Source organism: Xenopus laevis, chromosome 1S, assembly GCF_017654675.1.
Source record: "Xenopus laevis strain J_2021 chromosome 1S, Xenopus_laevis_v10.1, whole genome shotgun sequence".
Lineage (NCBI taxonomy): Eukaryota > Metazoa > Chordata > Amphibia > Anura > Pipidae > Xenopus > Xenopus laevis.
The window spans coordinates 80137266-80153611 of NC_054372.1; the positions used below are offsets into that span (position 1 = coordinate 80137266).

General features: G+C 39.5%; 1 protein-coding gene across 21 annotated transcripts in view; it reads right to left on the minus strand.

The window, feature by feature from the left end:
* Positions 1-16346, minus strand: part of adgrl3.S (adhesion G protein-coupled receptor L3 S homeolog) — a 1276319-nt gene that overhangs the window by 921102 nt on the left and 338871 nt on the right. For all 21 annotated transcript variants that reach the window (XM_041579809.1, XM_041579790.1, XM_041579795.1 and 18 more), the window contains one exon: positions 10186-10295. In XM_041579809.1, the coding sequence (XP_041435743.1) occupies positions 10186-10295 (110 nt within the window). The remainder of the gene's footprint in view (positions 1-10185; positions 10296-16346) is intronic.

A 16346-nucleotide genomic window follows, 5' to 3' on the forward strand; every position in this document is an offset into this window, starting at 1 on the left:
ATATATAAATGTATACATAGTTATCATACAGGGGTGCTTCGCCAATGAGGCAAGTTGAGGCTGTCGCCTCAGGCGGCAGCGCCCCACTAGGTACCAGGGGCAGCAAAAATGCTGCTCCTGGCACTTTAAGAGCGAATTTCCGTGGGAGGTGGGGCAGCAGCGGAGGGGCCAGGATCGCCCCTGGTATCATATCTCCCCTTAAGTGCCACTTCACAAGTATAAACAACTTCAACATGGCCAGTCTTTCTTCATAACAGAGAGCGTCTATATCCTTTAAGACCAACTTTTCTGGAGCCTAAAAATGGCAAAAGAGCACACCAAGGGGCATATTTATCAAGGGTCGAATTTCGAATTGAAAAAACTTCGAATTCAAAAACACCAACCTAAATTAAGTTGAAGTTTTTTTTGGTAGAATAGGTCCATTTTTGATCGAATAGGTCCGTATTCGGCCGAATTTGAATCATATGAATCAAATTAATAGCACATTCGATCAAATTTGATTCAAAGTTTTTCCCAAAAAAAAACTTTGATTTTTCAAAGTCCACCAATTGACTCCAAATATTCTAGGAGGTCCCCCATAGGCTAAAAAAGCAATTCGGCAGGTTTTAGAAGGCGAATGGTCGAATTCAAATTTTTAAAAATACAGTACTTTTTTTTTGCAAATTTGAATCGAATTTGGACTATTCCCTAGTTGAGGTACACAAAAATAACTCGAAATTTGAATTTACCTCATTAGAAAATGTGATACAAGTATGGGAACCGTTATCCAGAAAGTTCCAAATTATGGGATGGTTGTCTCCCATAGACTCCATTCTATGCAAAAAAATAAATAAATAAATATTTCCTTTTTTTCTCTAATAATTTCATCTAATAATAGTATCCAAACTAAGATAAAATGTATTCTTACTGGAAGGGTTTATTTAATGTTTACAAGATTTTCTAGTAGACTTATAAAGATCCAAATTATGGAAAGATCAGTTATCCAAAAAAACACAGGTCCCAAGCATTGTGGATAACAAGTATCATACCTGTAATATAAAAATGTGTTTATTTCAAAGGTTAAAATGCACTCACATCAATGTGAATGAATATGAAAATATTCATCAACATCTATATACCCTTTAGCCTTCATGCTCAATAGCACTTCCTAAGGAGGGGGGAAGGGGTACTACATGAGTACAATACTTTAAATAGCAATCCATTTAGTTCTTAAAGGTTGGTGTTGAATCTTTATTACAGATCTGTTATATGTTAGTTATGGTATACAGAATACTACAGTTTCCAGAATGCATATACCACATTACCATGCAATTTACTGTGTGTGTGATGTAAGTGATTCTTATTTGTTCCGGGGGCTTTCCTGATTGCACACCTCAGACAGACATATTGGAGGAGAGCTTAGAGCAGGGTTCCCTCAGAGAGGCAACATTATATGAACTGGACAGGGACATTGAGGCGCTGATAACCTTTGCAGAGGAGATTGAAGCAGAGTATGAAACAGTCCAGTCCTATCAGGGTCGCGTTGTTATGTGGAAAAGCAGAATTACACGTGTAATACAAAGAGACAGGGAGGAAGTGAATAGTGCAGCCAGCTATGCTATCTCCCAATCCAGATCAGCATCTCAGAATCACATGGTGAAACTTCCAAAGTTGATTATTGCGAAATTTACAGGAGAGATCAGTCGCTGGCAGGAATTCTGGAGTCAGTTTGAAGCTGCAATTCACAAAAATGTCAGCCTGTCAGTAATAGATAAATTTGACTATTTGAAATCATACTTGTGTGGTGCTGCTGCAACTTATATTGCTGGACTGCCCCTATCCAATGAAAATTACAATGTGGCAATAGAAATACTGCAAAACAGATTTGGTCGCAAGGACTTAATAATACATGCTCACATGAATAAGCTCTTAAACCTGACTGCAGTAAGGAGATCCTCTGATGTTACAGCTCTGCATTTCTTATATGATGAATGTGAAATACAAGTGCGCAGTTTGCAATCTATGGGAGTTGTATCTCACAGTTATGGAGGCCTGCTATGCCGAATATTACTGAAGCTGATTCATGGATATAGCTCTCGAATTTAGTCACCGGCAGGAACAGCAGGAATGCAATGTGCCAATGTTTCTGAAATTGTTAAAAAAGGAGGTTGAGAGCAGAGAGCGTGCATTGCAATTATCCAGATCAGAAAAACCTTCACTGTTGTGCAGTCAAGAACAGCGCCAGCAGAAATTAAGTGCAAACTTTGAACATAAACCTAAGAGACTAACAATGGCCACAGCAGCTGCCCTGTATTCCACTTCAAACTCTGCAACAGATGTACTTTGTGACCAGTCAAAGCAGAGAACTGTGATAAGTTCACCCCAGAGGAATGCAAGGAACGACTTTAACAAAAAGGATTATGTTTTGTGTGTTTGGGGCTAAGCATATTGCAAAGTACTGCAGGGTGAAAGGAACCTTATGTGCAACATATGGCAAAAGACATCACAACTCAGTGTGTGGCCAAAGAACCAAACAAGGCTCCATGAAAACAACAGAAGACACAGTTATCTCATCAGTATATCCAGATAACATGGATATGGCCGACAGCAAGACTGTGTTACTGCAGATTGCCCAAATATGGGCAGACGGGGACTACAACTAGAAAATTGTACGCTGTTTACTAGATGGAGGAAGTCAAAGAACTTTCATCCGTGAGGACATTTCCAGATCTCTTAAACTTCCTGTTGTTGAGGAAGAGAGGCTCAATCTGCACACTTTTGGGTCCAAAAACTCTAAGTGCCAGCCAGAGAAGAGTCAAGTTCATCCTTAAGAATCTCCACAGCAGTGACAAGTGGATAGAAATGGAGGCTCTAGAAATCCCAACTATCAGCAGTGCAGTTGTGAGAATCCCAAAAGAACAACTACAGTGTGAGATGAAGGCCAAGGGACTAAGGTTAGTTGACTCAGCTGAAATGAACTGCCAAGACTCAGAAATAGCAGTCTTGATTGGAGGAGATCAGTACTGGAGTGTAGAAAGACTGGGAAAGGCTCTTGTTGCACTTGAAACCACCCTTGGGAGGACACTACAGTTCAGATATCCAGTATTACTGGCATCACAAGTGTTGGAGTCATGAATATAAGTATTGCAGATGCGACCCTTGTGTCCCGTCAACCACAAGCCATTTGGGAATTGGAGTCCTTAGGGGTGACTGGAGAATAAATGGTAAACTCAGAATCAGACGACAAAATTCTACAGTGGTTCTCATCTACAGTTAAGTACACTGAAGGAAGATTTGTGACAGAACTACTTTAGCGACTTGATCGACCATACTTGGCAAACAACCTTACTGTGGCTAAAGGAAGATTTGATTGCTTGATGAAAAGGCTTTCAGTAGATTTCCCTCTCTACCACAGGTACAACAGTGTAATCCAGGAGTACCTCGAGGAGGGTATTGCTGAGGATGTGAACAAAGGTGAAACCCCAACTGCTTCAAAGGGTAAATTGAGTATTACTTACCTCATCATGCAGTGATAAGAGAAGAAAAGGCAAAAACCAAGCTGAGAATAGTGTTTGATGCTTCTCCTCATGATAGGGGGCAAGTATCACTTAACGATTGCCTACTGACAGGACCAAATCTTAATCCCGACCTTCTTAAAATCCTGATTAATTTCAGACTTCACAAGGTTGCATTGATGGCAGACATTACCAAGGCATTCTTACAAATCAGCCTAGCAGAAAAGGACAGAGACTCTGTCAAATTCTTGTGGACTAATGCTATTCCAAAATCTAACCAGGAACCATTCTTACATGTTTTGAGGATGGCAAGAGTGTTATTTTGGGCATCACCCAGCCCATTTCTTCTGACAGCCACCATCAAACATCATTTAAAACAATATGAAAGATCACATCAGAGGACTTTTCGGGTTCTTAACCAGTTCCTTTATGTGGATGACCTAATATCTGGAGCAGAAACCGTTGATGATGCATATGAATTATCCACAAAGGCAAGGGAGCTTATGCTCGCTGCAGGTATGGTTCTCTGTAAATGGGTTACTAATTCCAGTAAATTAAGGTTTAAATGGAAAAAGACTAACAGTGAAAGGGGTCTGCTATGGTGGACCAAGCAAACTACTGTAAGGTACTTGGCCTCAAATGGAGAACAGAGACTGATGGCCTTATATTTGACCTACAAACCCTTTTAGTGTTTTTGCAAGACAGGAGAAATACATAGAGGTGTGTTCTGATGACATCAGAGCGTATTTTTGACCCAATTGGATTCTTGTCTCCATTCACAGTTAGGGTAAAGATCATCTTCCAGGAATTATGGGAACGTGGCATTTGCTGGGATGAAGAACTACCACCAGACTTAACAAGTAAGTGGACTCAGTGGTGTTTAAAACTGCCACAGTTACAGCCTCTAGCCATCCCCTGGCTGTACAGTCAGGGTCCTTCATATTCATCTGTGAAAATGCATGTTTTCTGTGATGCCAGTGAATCAGCTTATGGTGCTGTTGATTAATTACAGCATATTGAGCAAGGTACTGCATCTACCTGCTTTGTTGCTTCAAAGTCACAAGTTTCCCCTCTAAAGAAGGTCACTCTTCCAAGGTTAGAGTTGCTTGGAGCATTAGTCGGTGCAAGATTAGTGAAGTATTTACTAGACAGCCTGAGCATCCAGTCTATTCAACCTCATTTATGGACTGACTCTATGATTGCATTGCACTGGATCCAAAGTTCCACAAACTTGTGGAAGCCATTTGTAGCAAATAGAGAAGCAGAGATAAAATCACTCACTGAACCAACAGCATGGCCGCACTGTGTATTTAAGGATAACCCTGCAGATTTCCTTACAAGGGGTCAACACTCAAAGAACTTAATTACAAATCACCTTTGGTGGTATGGGCCAGACTGGTTACAAGTTCCGCAGTCAGGGTGACCACAAAATTCACAAATGGTCACTGGTGTCTCAGAATATGCAGATGTGGAATCAGATAACCAAGTGACTGTATATAATAACTGTAGTGCAGAACTCAAATGTAACCCGATTTTCCCTCTAGAAAGGTTTAGTAAATTACGTACTGTATACAAAATTACTGCCTAGGTATACAGATTTATTCAAAACACCAGTCAGTCAAGTAACAGAATTACTGGTGAACTGTCTGTGGAAGAAATCTTGAGGGCTGAAAGGTACTGGGTCAATTTCTCACAATGATGTGAGTTAAGTCATGAAATCCTCTGTCTTAACACTGGACAGAGCTTGCCTAAGAACTCCAGAATAAGAGACTTAGGTCCATTTCTTTACAAGGACAGACTTTTGCGTGCAGTTGGTCGGTTACACAAGGCAAATTTGACAGAAAGGTAGAGACATCCTTGGATATTGCCTGCAAAGGGGTGCTTTTCAGAACTTCAAGTGCAATCAGCATGAAAAGGTGATGCATTTGAGGTTATCGGGAACACTCGCACAACTCAGACAGCAATTTTGGGTGATAAGAGCAAGACAGTTCGTAAAGTTTGTGCTACAAAAATGTTATATCTGTAAAAAATGTAATGTCAGGGCTGGAAGTGAAATACCAGCTCCGCTCCCTGAGGACAGAGTCTTGGAATCCCCTCCTTTTGAAGTATCAGATGTTGATTTTGCAGGTCCTCTATTTGTGAAGGACAAAACATCTACAACAAAGGCTTGAATTGCATTGTTTACTTGTCCAGTCACAAGAGCTGTTCACTTAGAACTTGTTTCAAACCAGACAACCGAGAACTTTTTATTAGCCTTCAGGAGATTTATTGCCAGAAGGGGGCTGTGCAAGGTTGTATATTGACAATGCAAAGACTTTTAAGAGATCTGATTTGTCTCTCCAAGAACTATGGAAAACTCTTAAAGGAGAAGGAAAGGCTAAAATTAAGTAAGCTTTATCAGAAAGGTCTATATAAATACATCAGTAAACCCTCAAACTGATGTTGCTCTGGGTCCTCTGTCAAAAGAAACACCACATTTCTTTCCTTCTATTGTGTACACATGGGCTTCTGTATCAGACTTCCTGTTTTCAGCATAAACCTCCAGGGCAGGGCTTGATCATGCTCAGTTTGCTCCTCTTCCCCTCCCTCCTGTAATCTGAGCCCAGAGCTATCACTGAGTAGGGAAATGCAGGCAGGAAGTGATGTAACACCAAGTGAATATGGCAGCTGCTATCCAAAACAAACAGAGAGAGTTTCTAGAGCTGTTACTCAGATATGGTAAAGCATTCTACAGAATAAATAGTGTTATATCTTGCACTATTGTGGCTAATCTATTGACAATAAACTGCTTTGGTACCTTTCCTTCTCCTTTAACACTACTTCATTAAGGGAGTTCTTCACTGAGAAGGTAATTCTTTGGAAGTACATTGTTGAGAGAGGTGCCTGGTGGGGAGGATTCTGGGAAAGACTAGTTTGTTCGGTAAAGTCTTGTCTTAAGAAAACATTGGGGAAGGCAATGCTATCCTTCGAAGAGCTTACCACAATTCTGACTGAAGTAGAGGCTGTTCTAAACTCTAGGCCTCTCACTGATGCTCAGTGTCCCCAGCCATTGACACCAGGACATTTTCTGATTGGGCAGCGACATACAATATTGCCACAGTCCAAGGTGCCTATGGTATCTCACAACTGTTCCACTCAAGAGGCATTATGAAAAAGGTGGAAATACCGGCAAGTGGTTGTGACAAAATTCTGGAATAGATGGCGTAAGGAATATTTGCTGGATTTGAGATCAGCTCACTACACCAAGGGAGGAGGATATGCATCTTCATTCAAGGTTGGAGATTTGGTGTTGGTTAAGGAAGACAAATTGCCAAGACAAATGTGGCAGACTGGAATAACTGACACAGTTTTTCCAGGAAGAGACAATCGTATTCGCTCATGTTCCTTGAGATTACCATCAAGGAATGTGCTAAGACGACCAATACAACTATTGTACCCTCTGGAGATATAAATTAATGAAATTCCTAATGGAAGATATTTAGTATACATCTTAAAGAAATATATATACATAATTCTAAAAATAATTTATCAGTGAAATTTTTTTTAAAAAAGGTGCCAATTCTATTGTCACTTTAAACCCATATGGAAATGTTGTACCACATTCAAAACTCCAGTGCTGTTCCCTATGCACAATTCTCAAATCATCTCTCTTTACCATAATGTTATGCACCAATTCTTTTCCCTGAAAAACATCTTTAATCTCATAAGACTTCCCTGTAAGGTAAGCAGTGAAACTCTCACTCTCATTCAGCTAAGCACGAGCGTTACATTTCCTGCACTTATGATTCCCCTCAGAAGCATTAACTGGTTTTTGTGTTACCTCCCATTTCAAACTAGGGGCCAGAATATTCTTGATAGTTTTAAATTTTTAATAATTATATCTGGTTTTATTGGAAAATTCCTATGAACGGGCTCCTACTAAAAGCATTAAGAATACGCCAGTGTTTGTTAAAACATTTTCACACTTAATTGCTCACAGTTGTAATGCGTGTAATAAAAAAAAAGGGAAACTCTCCTTTCTATTCTTGCTCCAGGGGTTGCAAGAGATAGCTTGTTGATCTTTCATAGCTTTAACCATATAGACACAAACTACAGATGGATCATAACCATTGTTATCAAATTTGATAATAAGGTCCTCTGCCTGCTTATTAAAATCTGCATTGTACTACAGTTCCTCCTCAGCAGCAAGAATTGCCCAAAGGGAATATTGTTAAAGGACCAGTAACGTCAAAAATTTTTACAAAAAAATTGGTTAGAATACAACGGAAAAAAAAACACCAACACAAATTAAAATTTAAAATAGCAAAGCCTTTATTAAGAAATAACTTACAGAAACTCTACTTCCTGTCCTCTTTAGAAACGGCGAAAGGGCGACCATCCATCTGCAGCGCTCGATTTCTCCTCCTGGCTATACACTGACAGCGTGTCCTCTGCCCGATCGCCTTCTCCAGCGCTTCTTCATCCAGCAGCAGTAGGAAGGCGATGTCTCCAAACCCCGCTCCTCCGCTCCAGGAGTGCAGCCCTGACCTGGGGTTATTTGATTTACTTTTATTTACTCTTCCTGCGGTTGCCGGCTCCGTGTTGGACTCATTCTTTTCCGGCTGTTTTGTTTCAGCTGCCTTGACAGTGATGGAGTGGGCACGGGGTTGGCAGTCAGGGATCAAGTACAATTGTTTTATTATTACAGAGAAAAAGGAAATAATTTTTAAAAAATTTGATTATTTGTAAAAAATGGAAGTTATGGGAGATGGCCTTTCCGTAATTGGGATCTGCATAACAGGTTTCCGGATAACAGATCCTATACCAGTACCACTAGGCCCATATTTTCTGCCAACTGTCTTAACAACACACTTATTACACAGGATTGTTCCAGAAGAAGCCTATGAAATAAAATTCTCCAATTAAACATACTGAACTGGAGCTATAGAAACCACTTCATTAAAAATGTTATATTTGTGAGAATGGCAGGAGCATATACAAATTTAACAAAAGACATGGCCTTTGCCAAATTTTACAATACATTATAATATACTGACTTGATCTATATTTTTCTTCATCTACTGGACTATCCATATAAGCACTGATGTACCTGTTGAGTAAGAGTATGTTGCGTGAATATTAATTAGCTTTATACGCCTTCCTATTTAGATTGAATAATAATGCATTTCTTGCAGCTGAGGAGGAACTGTAGAACAATGGCAGATTTTGCTAAGCAGGAAGAGGACCTTGCTATCAAATTTAATATATCTGAAGTTCGTGACCCTATGGTCAAAGCTAAAAAAAAAAAATCAAGAATCTCATGACCCAGGAACAAGAATAAAAAGCAGATTTTACCCACAGTTACTAGTAAAAAGGTTTTATAGACATGAATTGCACATGACCTGAATTGTGGAATATTAAATATTTGAACATATGTATGTTAATATATAGGTATACTATCTTATTAAGATTAGGCTGAATTCGGTTCATGTGTGTAAAATAATTAATAGGAATAAAAAGGAAAATTTGTATTTATTTATATTTTTTAACTGAGTGCACAGTTTTCAGCAACAATATTTTTTCTATCTATTTTTTCACTGAAACATTAAAAAATATAGCAGTGCATGCAAGTCTGGTATTGAATGTTTTTTTATAATTTTGGTTTCACTCTTTTATTCAGTAATCTGAAATGGACATGATAATAACAATACATTGCAAAGTGGAGAATTAATTGCCGGGTGTCCGCACTGATCAGGGGCTCAGGGAGCAGTTTACATTCCAATTGTCACTGGTCTTCAACCCGAGTGCTGAGGATGCCCTGTAACTTTTATCTATGAGGATGTCCAGTTATTGCTGACTTTGGAATATTACGCTCATTGATATTATTATTTATTTAAATAATGTATACCTTTAGCAGTGACCTGTTTCCATATCAAATAATGTAGCTTTTATATGCTTTCTGTTCGTGTCTTTGTTTTCCGTGGGGACTCTAGATTATTTCAGCACTTTAAAAACAAAGAGGTGGGTTAACTGGCTCCTCATAACACTGAACCAAAGCTTCTATTTACTAATGTGCAATAGATGGCGATGACTTACGTCAGATGGTGATAACTTAAAGTGTACATCAGAAATAAAACACTAGAGCTGGTACTGCTATCAATGTGGATTTGTTAGCACACATATATATCATTGCATCAATGCTACATAGGTTATTTCACAACATTAATGGGTAGATTTATCAAAGTGTGAGATTAGAACTCACCACAGAAAAAAACACTCACTTTCTATTCATTCCTATGGGATTTTTAAAAGCATATTTATCAAATGGTGAAACCCATTGATAAAAACAAATCTAAAAATTCCATAGAATTGAATAGAACATGGGTGTATTTTTCTGTGGTGAGTTTCGATCTCACATTTTAATAAATCTGCCCCTTAATTAAGACTGTCGCTAGAGAGCTGTGACATGAGAAAAAAATGCCAGATAGTATACAGTGGGAGAGATTGTTTTTCTTTTTTTAACACAGACAAATACAGTGAGCCCACTGGGAAAGAATGATACTTCTAAATGCATTATTATTGAATGATATTACTTCATCGGCCATAATTACATTTAGTAATGCATTTATTAACTGCTAATAAATACTATTTGATATAAGTGATCATTTGCAGTGGTACAAAAAAAGACAGTTTAAAAAGTATGTATACATACTGTAAGGAACACATTCATACTGAACTTCAAGATATTTATATGTCCCGGGACATGGATCAGGAAACACATCAGGCCCAGCTACAACGGCACACTGTGTACGGTTATTGCATCTGAAATTAAAAAATGCATGCTCATTGTTATGTTTACAGTCAATAGGCATTTAAGTTATGGGGTACAAAACATATGCAAATACTCAATGAATAACTAAGTATGTATTATGTATATAACAATTAAAAATTTTATTTTGCTTTTAAGTTTAGTTTTTCACTCTACTGAGCAAGCACATATTGATTGTTATTACTTGTGGGTGTCTAACAATTTGACACCTACCCGTTATCATACCTTTCCTTTACCTTCTTTAAAGAGGATGCCCACCTTAAGAATACTAACCTTCCATTACACATTAATAAAGTTGTTTCAATTATTTGAAAGACATTTCAAATTGTACTTGAAGAACCACCAGTATCATAGTACAGATATGGGACATATTATCCAGAACACTTGGGATTTTCTGTATAAGGGATCTTTCCATAACTTGGATCTTCATACCTTAAGTCTACTAATACTGTAAACATTAAACCCAATAGTATTGTTTTGCCTTCAGTAAGAATGAATTCTATCTTGGTTAGGATCAAGTACAAGGTACTATTTTATTATTACAGAGAGAATGGAAATAATTTTTTGAAAATGTAATTATTTGATTAAAATAAAATCTATGGGAGATGTCCTTTCTGTAATCCGGAGCTTTCTGGATAACCTGTGAGCCGCATGTAATTGTGTGTGCTTCTCAGGTTGCATGTGAAATTGCGGGTTACCGTCGACCCCCCCTTGCAGGCCCCCCTTATAAAGAAAGCAGGCTGGGGGTCCGCCCCGTGACACAGAGTGCTTTAAACTTAGTAATATGAATGTGATCTTTGTTTGTGAGTTTTGTAATATTTTATTAACAAGACAGGTAGCACAGGGCATAATTAGCCATCTGCTGTGTCAGTGCACAGTCAGTGTTATAGAATGTTAATTCTAAGTAACTTTTTAATTGGTCTTCATTATTTAATGTTTATAGTTTTTGAATGATTCACATTCTTCTGACTCCTTCTACCTTTCAACTGCAGGACACTAACTCCATCTAAGAAACAAATGCTCTATAAGGCAACAATTTTTATTACTCATCTTTCTATTGAGGTCCTCTCCTTATCATATACTAGTAACTTGCTAAAATAAATGCATGGTTGCTATGGTAATTTGGATCCTAGCAACCAGATTGCTGAAATGGCAAACTGGAGACCTGCTGAATAATAATAAAAAAACAAATAATAAATGAAATCCAATTGAAAATTGTATAGACTATCAGTCTATACATCATACTAAAAGTTAATTTAAAGGTGAACAACAACTTTAAAGCACGTTAGGATCAAACACATTGTCAATGTCCCAGTTGTAAAATAAGTGACATACATAATACTATGAGTTTGTGCCAGCATGGTTTTATGTGTAATAGATCTTGCTAGACTAACTTAATTTCTTTTTATGAGAAGGTAAGCCGGGACCTCCATTCTGGGATGGCAGTGGATGTGATTTACTTAGACTTTGCTAAAGCATTTAATACAGTGCCACACAGAAGGTTACTGGTTAAATTAAGGAATGATGGCCTGGGACATAGTATTTGTACCTGGATAGAGAACTGGCTAAAAGATAAGACTACAAAGAGTGGTGGTAAATGTAACATTTTCAATTTAAACCAGTATTGTTAGTGGGAGTACCACAGGGCTCTTTACTAGGTCCTTTGATTTTCAACTTGTTTATTAAAGACCTAGAGGTGGGCATTGAAAGTAGTGTTTCTAATTTTGCAGATGATATTAAATTGTGCATAACTATAGGTTCCATGCAGGATGCTGCCAATTTGCAGAGTGATTTGTCTAATTTGGGAAACTGGGCAGCAAACTGGAAAATGAGGTTCAATGTTGATAAATGCAAGGTTATGCACTTTGGCAAAATAATATCAATACAAGTTATACACTAAATGGCAGTATGTTGGGAGTTTCCTTAAATGAAAAGGATCTTGGGGTTTTTGTAGATAACAAATCTGTGCAGTGTCATTCTGTGGCTAATAAAGCAAATAAAGTTCTGTCTTGCATTAAGAAAGGTATTAAGCCAAGGGATGAAAACATAATTATGCCTCTTCATAGGTCCCTGGTAAGGCCTCATCTGAAATATGCAGTGCCGTTTTGGACTCCAGTCCTTAAGATGGATATAAATGAGCTGGAGAGAGAGTGCAGAGACGTACAACTAAACTGGTTAGAGGGATGTAAGACAAATTATGTGTAGAGTTGTTTTCTCTGGAAAAAAGGCGCTTGCGAGGGGACATGATTACACTTTACAAGTACATTAGAGACATTATAGACAAATAGCAGGGGACCTTTTTACCCATAAAGTGGATCACCGTACCAGAGGCCACCCCTTTAGACAAGAAGAAAAGAACTTTCATTTGAGGCAACGTAGGTGGCTCTTCACAGTGAGGACAGTGAGGTTGTGGAATGCACTGCCGGGTGATGTTGTGATGACTGATTCTGCTAATGCCTTTAAGAGTGGCTTGGATGATTTCTTGAACAGGCATAATATCAAAGGTTATTGTGATATTAAACTCTATAGTTCGTATAGATATGGGTATATATAATATATGTGAAAGTATGGAGGGGTGCGTGTATGGATGCTGGATTTGGGGTTGAACTTGGGTCTTTTTTCAACCCAATTTAATTATATAACTATGTTGTTACACAGTTAATTTGGATTAGAAAAATACAAAAGTCCATCAAGTTCAACCCCTCTAAATGACTCCAAGTAAGAATATTTTTTTTCACATAGTTAATTTGGGTTGAAAAAAAAAAGTCCATCAAGTTCAATCAACCCCTCCAAATGAAACCCAGGGCACATACTGTACTTACACACAACCACTGAAACTATATACAGTATATATTTCTCTAGTTGGCCCTCCTGTCAGTGCAAACATGTGGGTTAATATCAATCTCATCTCTGGAGGCAGGACAGAAGAATAAGACTCTTGACCCCTCCCCTGATATATAAGTTGTGGCTCCACCTCCCATTGCCAGTTCTTTGTCCTGCCTCGGAGGTGAAGGACATAAAAGTTTTCTTTCTTTCTAATTCTTTTTCCTGTAGTTCAGAGCATCTACATTCAAGGATGGGGACATGCTTTTCTGTTTCCCAATGTATGGTGACTTTCCCTCCTTGCAGTACGTTGTGCAGCAAGTGGAATCACCTGAAGATATCAGCCCTGGATGGATCAGAGGGCATCCAGAGAGGTCAGTAATTCCCTCCTTGCTTACACACAGCAAGTGGAATCAGTACACATCAAGCTGTTGGTAGGCCCAATACCATTCAGCTGCACTTGTATTAGAGTAAAAGGTATGCTGAGCTACCTATTATTACTCCCTATGACCAACACTAATAAGGGGAGAGTAAACAGAACTACAGCTTCTTACAATTACTCCCCTAAACCTAAAAGTGCGTCTTGCGGCGTATCATTTTGGACGCAGGAGTCAATATGGAGGCCGACCCCTTTGATGCGAGCGGCAAAACGTTGCGACATCATTGCGCACGCCGCGTGTCTGAGTAGTAGCTTGCACTTTGCAACAAAGCACAGAAGCCTAAAATAAGGCCCTACTGTTTCCAAGTGAGTTACCACCATAACAGCACTGTCCTAACAGAGCTATGGAAAGATCAAATTCCCTAAGGGAGCTCAGGGAGCACATCCAAACTGCCAAATCCAAAAAATGCAAACACACCTTAAGAAAATCCGAACAAAATTATTGTTCTAACTATACCCCAACTGAGGCACTGATTTTGTCACCACAGATCAATGCAACTCCAGAGCATAACCCCCTGTTTACTACTGACAATGATGAGTGGCAACAACAAGCTACTTGCAGCCCACCTACAGGGTTAACTCAGCGCCCCAGTCCAAATCTGCTGGAAAAACCCTCCACATCCCAAATGCCCCTGCAATTAGTGGACTTTTTGGAATGGATAAAAGCCACTTTCCAACCTCCTCCTCAGCAATCACCACATGCTAGAAAGAGGAGGGCTCAAGATGCCATGTCAAACTCTTCTGAACTGGAGGCTTCATTCCCAGGGGAGGATGTGGGGGTAGATAATATCTCTTGACTTGCCACTGTCAGACCATCAACAATCCGAGTCAGACAGCAATTCTGACACAGAACAATAACACACCTTTGCCAGACCAGAGGTCTCCTCCACACTTTTAAAAGCAATGATGGAGACTTTGGAAATTAAAGATGAGTCAGTAGCTGTCTCTAAAGCAGACAAAGTGCTAGGAGTACAACAGAAAAAGAACCGCTCTTTTCCCGTTTTTAAAGCAATTACTCAGGCTATAGACTCTGAATGGTCACAGCCAGAGCGCAGATCAGCTTTAACCAAGCGATTCTTTAACACATACCCTATTCCAGAGGAGCAGGGAAAGTTATGGGATTCGGCTGTTGCACGCCTATCAAAGCAAACTGCTCTCCCAATAGAGGAAGCAGCTTTTAAAGATCCCATGGACAAAAAGGTGGAATCAGCTCTAAAAAGAGCCTATACACAATCGGCAGCAATTCTTCGCCCAGCAACCGCAGCAGCGGGTCTAGCATGTACAGCCAAACACTGGGCCCAAGAATTAATGTATCAACCACCTGAATCAGCACAACAATTAGCTGCAGAGGTAGAAAAACTCCATGCTACATTCGCTTTTTTTTAGCAGATTCTGCACTAGATATTGCTCGACTTGCAGCAAAATCCACAGCCAGTACAGTAGTTGCCAGGAGAGCTCTATGGCTGCGTCACTGGTCAGGCGACACAGCTTCTAAAAACAAGCTAACCAACCTCAAATTCTCAGATGAACCCCTTTTTGGACCAGATTTGAAACAAATCATTACAGAGGTGACAGGGGGCAAAAGCACATTTCTTCCAATTGGAAAGAGAGGCCGTCTAGAGCAAACAAATAGATTTTCTACCAAAAAGCCATGGTCTGCTCCACGCCGCAGTTACCGATCTTTTCGAAACCCTTCATTTCGCAATTCCAATGCTGATCAGGGAACACGAAGAAATAGACCCCAATGGCACCAACCCAACAAACCCAACTCACCTCAGCAACAGCCCCAGGTAGGAGGTTGTCTAACACAATTCCTCTCCTACTGGGAAGCACATATTACAGACCAATGGGTGCTGCAAATAATTAAATTCGGATACAAAATTCCATTTTAAACCCATCCTCCAAAACAATTTGTCCTGTCTATGCCCTCCCCACAAAGAAGAGAGGCATTGGATCGGGCAGTTTCTTCCCTGTTACAAGCAGAAGTCATTGTTCCAGTGCCGGAACTTCAGGAGTTTTGCGGCTACTACTCCACCATCTTCCTTGTAAGAAAAAAGGAAGGCTCCTTCAGACCAGTCCTCAACCTAAAAAGGTTCAACAAATTAATTTCCAACCACAAATTCAACATGGAGTGAGTATGCTCCACCATAGCCTTCATGGAAGCCGACAATTTCACGGCATCAATAGACCTGCAGGATGGCTACTGCACATACCAATTCACCCAAGGTCACAACCATTCCTCAGATTTGCAGTCAAAGACCAGCACTTTCAGTTCACAGCACTACCCTTCGGCCTCTGCACAGCTCCAAGGGTATTTACCAAGGTCTTGGCACCACTCATGGCATACCTACGACGCTCAGGAATTCACATCTTACCTTAACTGGAAGATTTGCTGCTAAGAGCCCAGTCCATAACACAGGCATCAACAGACACAGAGACCTGTATAAAAGTCCTGCAGCAACATGGCTGGTTAATAAACCACCGCAAGAGTTCTCTCATACCGTCACAAACCATACAATTTCTAGGACAAATGTTTGATTCAAAACAACAAATAGTCCAACTTACAGACGAGAAAATACAAAACATTAATCAACAGTGCTCAGTTCCTTTCTTCACAAGACCAGGGTATCATCAGCAGATTACCTTTAACTGCTAGGTTATATGGTAGCAGCACTAGAAGCGATACCGTATGCAAGGTTCCACATGCAACCTTTACAACGCAATTTTCTTCAATGCTGGAACAAAAATCACCAAGATCTTCAACAGATCATGCCCTTGTCCC